The sequence below is a fragment of the Myotis brandtii genome, unplaced genomic scaffold (genome assembly GCF_000412655.1).
Source record: "Myotis brandtii unplaced genomic scaffold, ASM41265v1 scaffold394, whole genome shotgun sequence".
Taxonomy (NCBI): Eukaryota; Metazoa; Chordata; class Mammalia; order Chiroptera; family Vespertilionidae; genus Myotis; species Myotis brandtii.
The window spans coordinates 180,971-192,237 of record NW_005365111.1 but is presented as its reverse complement, the minus strand read 5'-3'; the positions used below and the strand labels follow the sequence as shown (position 1 = coordinate 192,237).

The 11,267-nt window shown below is 39.9% G+C and overlaps 1 protein-coding gene across 1 annotated transcript in view; it reads left to right on the top strand.

Moving 5' to 3' along the window:
* Positions 1-9,023, top strand: part of TBX22 (T-box 22) — a 9,975-nt gene extending 952 nt beyond the window's left edge. Inside the window, exons 3-9 of the mRNA XM_005872863.1 lie at positions 12-120; positions 960-1,061; positions 2,439-2,613; positions 3,489-3,653; positions 4,031-4,095; positions 4,481-4,566; positions 8,434-9,023. Of these exons, the coding sequence (XP_005872925.1) occupies positions 12-120; positions 960-1,061; positions 2,439-2,613; positions 3,489-3,653; positions 4,031-4,095; positions 4,481-4,566; positions 8,434-9,023 (1,292 nt within the window). The remainder of the gene's footprint in view (positions 1-11; positions 121-959; positions 1,062-2,438; positions 2,614-3,488; positions 3,654-4,030; positions 4,096-4,480; positions 4,567-8,433) is intronic.
* The last annotated feature ends 2,244 nt before the right edge of the window (positions 9,024-11,267 follow it).

The window sequence follows — 11,267 nt, the reverse complement described above, 5'->3', positions numbered from 1 at the left end:
CCACAAAAAAGGTGAAACTCTGGAAGAGAAAGATGCTATCCAAGTGGAGCTTCAAGGATCTGAGCTGTGGAAGAGATTCCACGCCATTGGGACTGAGATGATTATTACCAAAGCCGGCAGGTTCGGCTCTGTCCAAGCTGTTTAAGGTCACACACAGTAGTCCCTTATTGTTCTGCTCTCATAAGATGTGATGCCTCCAGCTTTATGCTCTAGCACTCAACCCCACGTGTCCCCATCCCGACAGGCATTAGAAAGCCACTGTTTCTCAATTGACCAGATTAGGATGTGCCTGGCCCAGGTTAATGGCTCCGTATTTCTTTTCGGTACATTGTGACTCCCAAAACTCATTCTTCTTATGTGATATGTGACAAAAATTAGACCTGCCAAGCTAGGTGCCAGATTCCAACCCCACATCTTAAGCTTATGGTCATGGTACTCTGTTAAAGCCTCATAGTTTTCAGAGGAAAATATCCCATCTAGCAGCTTCCCAAATCATCATCCCTAGCCCAGACCTGTTAGAGGTGGAGCATTCCCACTTTACCTGGGGCCGTGGGGCTATATTTTAGGGGCAGCTTGGCAACTTTGTGTGTGTCAAACCTCCTAATTTCAGTCTTTTTCAAATCTGCCTCACAAAAAAGTTCCACTGAAAACTTGAGAAAGGGGAATAGCATTTCTCTCTTACTTTCTCTTTTATAGCTTTTCTTTTTTTATGGTGGTAGTGGGGAGTGGGGTAGACAAAGCCTTGTGGTAAGGATATTCTACTCCAATCAGAAATCCTGAACTTATTCAATCAAGTATACAACTAACAGTCTTTGTTCTTGTAGCAAATGTCATTCCCTAAACCTGTCTTAGAATGGGAAGGGTATTGTGAATTCCTTCACTCCTCATTTGACCCCAACCCTGTCACACTTGAAATGTCTCTAAAAGTACCCAGGTCAGTTGCTATTTCTCTTCCACAGGCGGATGTTCCCCTCTGTTCGGGTCAAGGTGAAAGGGCTGGACCCAGGGAAGCAGTACTATGTGATCATGGATGTAGTGCCTGTGGATTCCAAACGCTATAGGTAACTGGGCCCTAAGGCGAGTACTACAGGCTCAGGCTGGGAATAGAGAGTCTGGTCTTTGGAACCCGAGAGTGCTATTTTGAAAACTCTAAAACTCTACCACAGGTAAGGGAAGTGGGATTGCTTTCCTGTGGGTTTTGAGAGTCAAATTTTCTTGATCAAACCAAATTGTCTTATTCAAACCAGGGTTCAGACTGAGAAAAGGTCATTCCTCCTTTTTTCCTTTCCTTCCTAGAAAGAGGTGCCATTTGCTGCTTCAGTGTTTCCCAAACCTCTAGTCTATCCATTGCTCTGGCCTTGTCTGTGCAAACTGCCGAAGGTGTGGACTCAGATGGCTGTTTGATGGAAGTTTGGGAAGAAATGCCTGAGATTCTGCATCCATACTGGGCTCTAGGTTGTGCTACTTTGGCAGAAGGTCCTGGAGTAATGCCCTGGTTTGCCATCCAATGCTAGTCTAGCAGTTACTGTATTTAGGTCCATCTTTTCTTTCTTGGCCTCTTTCCTGAGGCGGAGGTCAGGTCACAGAGAGTACAAGAAAACTTGCCTCTTGCTATAAGCACTCTACTTAGTGCTATCTAAAAGTGTCCAAGTTAATCCAAAACCAAGAGGCCCGAAGTGTGGGCCTGCTAGCACTTTGGCTCAGGAGCTATGGGGTTTGTGCAGGAGCCACTGCACTCTGGCTGTGAGCTAAGAGCTGTGAGCTTTCTACTGAAGTGGGTGTCTAGCCTTTCTAGGAGACAGCTAGGTTTGGAGGTGAGGGGAAAAGCACAGCTCAAGAGCCTGCAGGAGCAAATGTCTGGGAATAACGGAACAAGCTGTTAGCCTCTAGCATTTGGACTGTCTTGAAAATGCTGTGCACAACCCAGGGGATGAAATTGGAAATACTGTGAAAATCAGCCCGGAGGCCGCATGGGGAAGAGTTCATGGGGATATTCTGATATGAAGCCTTATTGGCAAAAGTGCTTCCACAATGACTCCTGGCGGTGAACTGGACAGACACCTTCCTCACTTCCTCTGTTTCTTCCCTGACACTTGTGGCCCAAGGCATGAGGATTTTTCTGGCGTCTCTGTGAGATAAAACGGGTTAGATCAATTTCTGTTGTGATTTCTGAGAGGAAATACAAACCAGACTCTGAAATCCCATGACATTATACTTGTTCTGGCACTGCATTGCGTTTTTGACATATGCTTATTTACAGTTTGCTTTCTGTCCCCGAATGATCTTTGGAAATCAAGTTTGAACTTCTACTAGTTTCCTTTGGGATTAGCTGGCAAACCTTGGCTGAGGCCGTTTGGATCAGATCTTGGCTGCCTTCTTCTCATGCCCCTAGATTTGGCTGGCTGGAGCTAAAGTTACATTTCTCTCTCCTTTTGCAGGTATGTGTACCACAGCTCTCAGTGGATGGTAGCTGGGAATACTGACCACTCCTGCATCACTCCCAGACTCTATGTTCACCCGGACTCGCCCTGCTCGGGAGAGGCCTGGATGAGGCAGATCATCAGCTTCGATCGCGTGAAACTTACCAACAATGAAATGGACGACAAAGACCAGGTATGTGTGCAATCCTTTGTCCTGAGAAAGGGAGGGAGATGCTAAGGCATCAGCGAAGAGGTCTTCGTGGATATGCCAAGGAGGTTTCTTCCAGGTGAGTTAATTGTGGTCTTTAAGAACTGATCAAGTTTAGGGCCTATAATGAAAGTAGCTCCTATGGCCTTTGGTGGCTGAGGCTGAGAGTGCTGCAGGTTGGGAATGGTGAATTAAAGGAGTGTGATGATCAAATGACACTTGTTTAAGCCTAGATACCTGTACTGGGAGAGTGGAAAGGAATGTTTCAAAGAGCTCCCTGAAACCTCAGTCTACCAGGCAATTGCTGTGGGCTCTGATTGCCTTCTAGTAGATGGGCCCCTTTGGTGTGGCATGATGTGTTGGAAGTCTCCTTTCCAGCCACCCGCATAGATGGCATTTTCAAGTCACCTCCATCTTGAGCTTCTTAGGTACACTCCTTCCTCTCCCCTTCCAAGTCTGGCCCTATGCCAGCCACACAAGGAAATAGGCAATCTCCAGAAATTAAGAGGTGGGGAATGTCAGGTGGTTGCCCATCGGTTACCATTAGCCCAAGGAATTTATGGCAGGAAGTCAGATCCCAGTGACACTTGGGTACATCACATGGTTACCCACATTTGGAAGTAGGGAAAAGCCCCTAGAAACGGAATCACTGATGGCTCTGATGCCCTGGTGCAGAAATCCCTTAGCCCTGAGCGTCTCTGCCTGGAGCAAAATGGCAGAGAAAAATCCTTGTGTGTGACTGGCCTTTCTGGTTTAGCTTTACTTTTGTGTGTAGGCAGACTGGGGGTGCTGAGGAGAGGAGGACAGTATTGGGGAGGGGAAGCCAGTTTCTAGGCAACATTTGATCATTTCTCCTCTAGATCATTCTGCAGTCCATGCACAAGTATAAGCCCCGTGTGCACGTGATGGAGCAGGACAGCAGAGCCAGCCTGTCCTGGATTCAGTCCCTGCCCACCGAAGGAGTTAAAACATTCTCCTTTGAAGAAACGGAGTTCACCACGGTAACAGCTTATCAAAACCAGCAGGTAAAGCTAACTAGATCCCTGCCAAGCAGTGGTGGTCCCAGAGGGACTTGCAGAATAGAAGAAAGTTGCACTATATGGATTGAATTTTCCTTGATTTAAACAAACAAACAAAAACACAACATAGTCTTATTGCATTTTTACCAAGGCAAGTTTGATTGTGAATTGTGTGGGATCTTGTGATTAAGAAAGGAGCAAAACAATGTGCCTGGAGAAAAAGAAAATAACCATTCTAAAGTTGACTTAGAAATATGCTTGCATGTATTTAACATGCCAAAGTACATGTTAAAACGTGTTTTATGGTTTTGTAACCATTAATAGCAATGGAGACAGTGTTATTACTAGTGCACTGACTTTCTCTTTCTCTTTTGAATTCATAGATTACCAAACTGAAAATAGACAGGAATCCTTTTGCTAAGGGATTTAGAGATCCTGGAAGAAACAAGTAAGCAATATAACAATCATATCTAATACTTACATAGCCCTTTTCACAATTACAGATAAGAAAAGTGTGGATCAGAGACTCCGAGGCCTTCAATTTTGTAGCTACTAGATGGTAGGAAATGGACCTAGATTTTTTGTCTCCAAAATCTTGCTTCCTCCCACTTTCTCCCCAATCCACTCTTAAGATATTGCTTATTCTAGCTTTGTGAGTTTTTTATTCAAGGAATATTTACTCAGGATTTTATTTACAAGTCTAGCTATAAAAAGAATGATATTTCAGATATTCACCCCTCAAAATCATAACAAAATAACTCACAAGTTTACATAAATAATTATTTTCAGGAAAAACATTCTGGACTTGCTGAAGTTTGAATCTCTTTTTCCAGGGGTGTATTGGAAGGGCTTTTAGAGACCTACCCATGGGTGCCTTCTCTCACTCTGGATTTTAAAACTTTTGGTTCAGACACACAAAGTAAGAAACATTTTATTAATATTTATTTTTAAATGTTAATTAAATAACTAGAGACAAAGTTTTTATACCAAATACTACACATGTTAGAAAATGTGTGTTTATAAGAAAGTGGGTATATATTTATCTTGATGAAGAGGTAAGAGGCAAAAAGGGAGAGAAGCTGGCATGAAGATAAAGAGCAGAGACGTGGTAATGGTGAATTTATTGACTTCTGTCTTCTTGAGATCTCCAGATCTCACCTAAATTCTTCAGCATCTTACTATTCGTATTCTTTAGGATCTGCCTGTGGTGCATTTGTGGACTTAATTACAAATATGTTAGATATGGAAATAAATACTTTGTGTTTTATGAGGAACATTTATCACATGTTAAAATAACTTCCATTAAAATAATTTTAATTAAATTAAAAGTTTCATCATACTTAGCTCCACTTTTTCTATTGTTGTAGTTGGAAAAATAAATGTTAAAAACAATACTAAGCCATTTCAATTAGCTTAATTACCACAAGCATTTAAAATATTTGTAATGTATTTGTTCTCAGGTAGGACATTACATGACTAAATAATAATCATAATTAGACAATGCAGGCTTTCTCATGGAAGAATGTATACCTTCATTTACTCTGATATTTAACAATATATAAAAGAGCTTACTTACAAGCAACAACGAATTATTTTATCCCTCTTGTCTTTACTTCATTAAAGTTTTTTTGTTTTAGGACATAAATTCAAGGTTACAATTACCTTGAGAAATCATCAATTTTATAGTTAGGTTGAGTTTTACACAGTACCATAACAACCAATTGAAATGTGAAGAGATGAAGTCTAATCATTTGGCAAAATATTTCACTGGATTGACTATATTAATTTGGTCTGGAAGAGTGCATAAAATATTTTTATATTATCAGTTTAATAGCATCAAGGCAGCATGTTTTTAAAAGATCCAAGTCAACACAAAGTGCACAAATAAAGAAAAAAGCTAAAGATTATAATTAACTGATAATTTGAAAAGCACATTTTCTTAATTATTTAAGATGTCCAGAATACTCTCAAATTGCAAAGAAAAAGGGTACAAATTTTTAAAAATAATTTTGAGCCCTAACCGGTTTGGCTCAGTGGATAGAGCGTCGGCCTGTGGACTGAAGGGTCCCAGGTTCGATTCTGGTCAAGGGCATGTACCTTGGTTGCGGGCACACCCCCAGTAGGGGGCGTGCAGGAGGCAGCTGATAGATGTTTCTCTCTCATTGATGTTTCTAACTCTCTATCCCTCTCCCTTCCTCTCTGTAAAAAATCAATAAAATATATTTTAAAAAAATAAAAATAATTTTGAATGTTTAGATATAAAATATATTTGCCACCCTGTTGATAAAAGATTAGCCAATATACATAAAATAGAAAAACAACAGTAACACACAGAAAAAAAAACTTGATTACGTTCAGTCAATAACAAATATTTTCAATTCAAACACAAAAAGAAATGAAGAGTTTAGATGTTTTTGGACCTTATAATTATCCCTAATTTCAGTAGATGCTAGGCAACCATAAAAGGTCACCTGACAACACTGATTTAAACATTTTCATTTTCATCTTCATATTTTTTAAACTGCAAAATTGTCTTTAACTCTTGATATAGTGTACCATGGAAGTCTTCTTTTTCATGTATGAAAAAAATCTAATGCATTTAAACATATACTTATTTATTTTATTAAATTTATTGGTTGACATCGTATATAATAAAAGCCTAATATGCAAATCTACCAAATGGCAGAATGACCAGTTGTTATGACGCACACTGACCACCAGGGGGCAGACACTCGATGCAGGTGGTCAGTGCTCTCCCACAGGGGAGAGCGCCACTCAGCCAGAAACCAGGCCCACAGCTGACAAGCACAGTGGCGGTGCCAGGAACCTCCCCCGCCTCCGCTGCAGGTGGGTGGTAAGGAGCTAGGGGTTCTGGACTATGAGAGCCATGGATTGTGAGGGGGACATCCCCCAAGGGGTCCCAGACTGTGAGAAGGTGCAGGCCAGGCCGAGGGACCCCCCCTCCAAGCTCACAAATCTCGTGTACCAGGCCTCTAGTTGGTTAATAAAATTTTATAGGATTTAGGTGCATAAGACTATAATACATCATCTATATATTGTACTGTTTTAATTTGTAAAGATTACTTTCATGTGCACTGATTTTTTTATCAGACGGTTGCTTTCTATAGAATCCCAAACAACCAATTTGTTTAATTTAGTCAAGAAGGAGGGGGCTTGGGGACTGGAGTGAAGAAGGTAAAGGGATTAAGAAAAAAACAAAAACATACATATAACATATAGACATAGGCAATAGTGTGGTGATGGCCAGAGGGAAAGGGTGTGGGGAATAGATGGATGTGGACAAAAGTGGGGTAATGAAAACAAAAAGAGATTTTGCTTGGGGCAAAGGGCACATGATGCAGTGTGCAGATGATGTTTTGTTGAGTTGTACACTTGAAACCTGTATGTATTAATTTCATCCCAATACATTCAATTAAAATTACATTTGAATTTTGATGAGGATTACATTAAATCTGTATATTGCTTTGGATAATATGGCCATTTTAACTATGTTGATTCTTCCAATCCATGAACACAGGATACTTTTCCATTTTGTTGTGTCTTTTTCAGTCTCTTTTAATAATGTTTTATAATTTTCAAATTGGTAGCATTTCTGCTGATGTAATTCTTTTAGAAACTTTATGGATTCACTGTGAATTTTATTGGGTGTCTACACAATTAGAAAATAGCCATAGCCACTCATCTCTTAAGGATAAGTCTTCCTCTATCTTTGGCTTTTGCTGAGATGACAATGCCCTTAAGCTTTTCAGTGCTCTGTAGGAGTCCATTTGTCTGACTGAAAGGTACTGTTAGCAAATGCCTTTTATCTTTCTAGGTCCTAATAAAGGATTTTATACCCCCCCAAAATAATAATAATAATGTTTTGTAATTTTCAGTATATAGGTCTTTCACGTTCTTTGTTATGTTTATTCAATAAAGATAAAAAATGGAAAAGGAACTTTAGTAATTTTTTTAGTTTAAAAAATCTACTTTATATTTATAAGATACTAGAGGCATGGTGCACAAATTCATGCACCAGTGGGGTCCCTTGGCCTTGCCTGCAGAATAGGGCCAAAACTGGCTCTCTGACATCCCCCAAGGGATCCCAGATTGTGAGAGGGTTCAGGCCAGGCCTAAGGACCCCACCAGTGCACCATCAGGGCCAAGGAGGGATGCGGGAGGTTGGCCAGCCAGGGAGGGACTGCAGGAGGGCTCTAGGGCGTGTCCAGCCCATCTTGCTCAGTCATGATCTGCTGGACCCCAGCAGCAAGCTAATCTACCTGTCAGAGCATCTGCCCCCTGGTAGTCAGTGCATGTCATAGCAACTGGTCAACCAGTCAACTGTCTGCCCCCTGGTGGTCAGTGCACATCATAGCTAGTGGTTGAGCAGCCTTAGCATATCATTAGCATGTTACACTTTGATTGGTTGAATGGACGACCAGACGACCGGACACTTAGCATATTAGGCTTTTATTATATAGGATAATTGGCTCTTGGTCATATTTAATTGGGCTTCTTTGTAATTCATTGGATAAATATTGCCTAGCACAGCTCTTGAGCATAGTGAGTGCCTGATACATGATACATAATAGTAGTGTTAAGAGTAATAGTGGTAGCAGTAGAGATACAAATCCAACTTTCGTCAGAGGAATAAACATATTCTTTCTCAAAGAAGTTTAAAAAAATGCAAAAAAAACCTAACCTAAGAATGAAGCAGGGACAGCTATGGGCATGATTAGTGATTCAGTAGGGACATCAAGTTCATTGACTGAATTGTCATTTGCAGGTGGAAGCAGTGGCTCATCTCCAGTGACTTCTAGTGGAGGGGCTCCCTCTCCTTTGAACTCCTTGCTTTCTCCACCTTGTTCTCCGCCTACATTTCACTTACCTACAAGTTCCCTTGGAATGGCCTGTCCGGAGGTGTACCTGCACAGTATCAACTTTCCCCTTTGCTATAAAATTTGTCCAACTGATTGTTGGCGACGGCAGCCTCTTGTCTTGACTGCTGCTGAAAATCTAGCAAGCAGCAGCAGTTCTCAGTCTTTAAGCCCACTCATGATGGAAGTTGCCAATTCAAAAAACAGTTCATCTACAGAGATCAATGGGCAGTGTTTACCAGAACCTAATTCTTCCAATCAAATACTGTATGGATTACAGGCACCTGGAAACATTTCATCACCAAACCTCATTGCCAGGGAAACAGTTCATTGCTCTTTCCATCCTTCCTTTGGCTTTTATAGATACAATTTCACTATGCCATCTCGAATGGTAAATGCTTCCAGCCATCTCAAAATTAATGACAACACTCAAGTTTCTTTTGGAGAAGGCAAACGCAATCATGCTCATTGGTATCCAACCATTAATCATTGCCATTAATGAAACAGTCACATTACTATAACAATTACAAGTAAGCACATAGTTTTTCAGTTATATCCAAAGAACAGTCAAGAGTTACTGGGCTTAAAAAACTTCATTATCAGAGAGCATTTCTCTGTTATGCATTTAAAGTGCCTTATTAAATGTTCATGAGAAGTTACATTCATTTTTCACCTATGCCAAATATGATCCATAATAATCTCTGATTACAGTGGCTTTGGGACTCAAAATCAGATACTCAATAAATGTTATGTGATGAGATGGACTACCAATGAAAATTTACCTCAGGTGATGAAGTCTCTAATTATAGTGAAGCCAGTGTACCATATTAACTGCTCTTACACATTGACAATGACCAAAAGAAGATGGATTTCATTCTTGTGAAAGCAGTGAAACAATTTTAGATCTATCTATGAATATTGGCTTCATTGTAATTGTCTTTTTAGTAATTGCAGGAGAAAATTTCATTGTTCATTTGCCGTATACTTTTATATTCTATTATATCTGTATTATATAGTAGCTGATGAAGGTGCTACTAATATCAATTTTAAGATGCAAGTAAGAATGCAAACTTTTAAATATTAATCTTTGCAGGCTAAAGATCATTTAATCCTGAAGGAAAATTAAGATTAAATGAAATGCAAACTATTATAAATAAATTCAAACTTTTATTTCCTTTTATTTTTGAATCATTCAAAGGTGAAAAATGTTTATTTATTCCTTTAACAAACCTTGTATGTTATACAGTTTACAAAAACAAATTTTTGTAGTTATCCAAAAAGATTATGAAATTGGGATTTGAAGGGGAAGAATACATTTGAGCCCATAAATATAAAAATACCATTACATTGTTACAATTTAATTCCACTCCTGTGCAACAATCGCAGTAAATTAGACTAGACAAAGGTAGCATAAACAAGACTTTATTTTAAACTAAACTGTTTATGAAGTTGAAAAGTTTCCTTTCACTTGGTCCTAAAATTTTTTTAAATCTTATATATATTTAAAAAACAACAACACCTATATAATAAAAAGCTAATATCCAAATTGTTGCCTTGACTGGGAGTTCGGCCAGGAATTTGACCAGGGTCGGGGCCAGCCAGCTTTTTTTTTCTCCTGATCGGCCCTGATCGGGGTGGGCCAGCCGGACCCCACCAGTGCACAAATTTGTGCACTGGGCCTCTAGTATATATATAACCTGTATATCTTTAAAATGAATGAGATTTTAATTTTTATGCTACTAACTCTACCATTATTAACCCATGGCTCTTCATATCACAATTGCATGACCTAACTTTTGACAAACTAACCAAACTTTTAAACTGCTTTTCCTAACTTTTCTAAAACATATTAAGAAGAACATATCATTATTTATTTTGTTCAATATGGTTATTTCCTCTTAAATGTGCCTTATATGTATGCTGTACAGTATATGCAGTTAATTTATATGTCCCTTTATTTCTGGGAATAGGGTTAGGACAGCCTATGGTTACACTCAAACTGAGTATTCTAGTAAAGATGAAATATTATGTTGCCCCCAAAATAACTAGGCATCTTTATAAAAGTCTGAAGCAGAACACCTGTACTAGCCTGGTTTATCAAATCAGGGATTAAAGCAGCAAGTACACTTTATTACTATCTACTGTAAAGCCGGAAAATTGTAAGCTAACATTTACTGCTAAAATAAACTTTGATTTTTTAAAGCAGAAAAGCCCATGCCATATGATAATGAAACTTATTCTGATGGCTTACATGACAGATATTCAATAATTAATGACAAAGTATTTAACTGAAAAATTCAGAAAATCTCTAAGTTACTTTCCAAATGATAATATTTAAAAGAAGGCATTAATTTTATAGTTGCTCTAATACATGTATCCCATGCTTTATATTTCAGACTAGAGGCCCAGTGCATGAATTCATGCATGGGTGGGGTCCCCCTGGGTGGCCTGCAGGGATCTGGCCAAAACCCACAATCCAATGCTGCCTGCAGCTCCTACCTGCCACTCCCGCTCATCCCGACCCCACTGTGCCTGCGGCGGGCTCGTGCCCCATCAGTCCCCACAGCAGCACTCGCCAGCCATGAGCCCTGCATCTGGCGCCTTCCCAAAGGGAGTAGCCTGAGGGATCGAGCTGATATTGGCTCTCTGACATCCCCCAAGGGGTCTTGGATTGTAAGAGGGTGCAGACCAGGCTGAGGGACCCCACTGATGCATGATCGGGACTGGGAGGGACCCCAAGAGA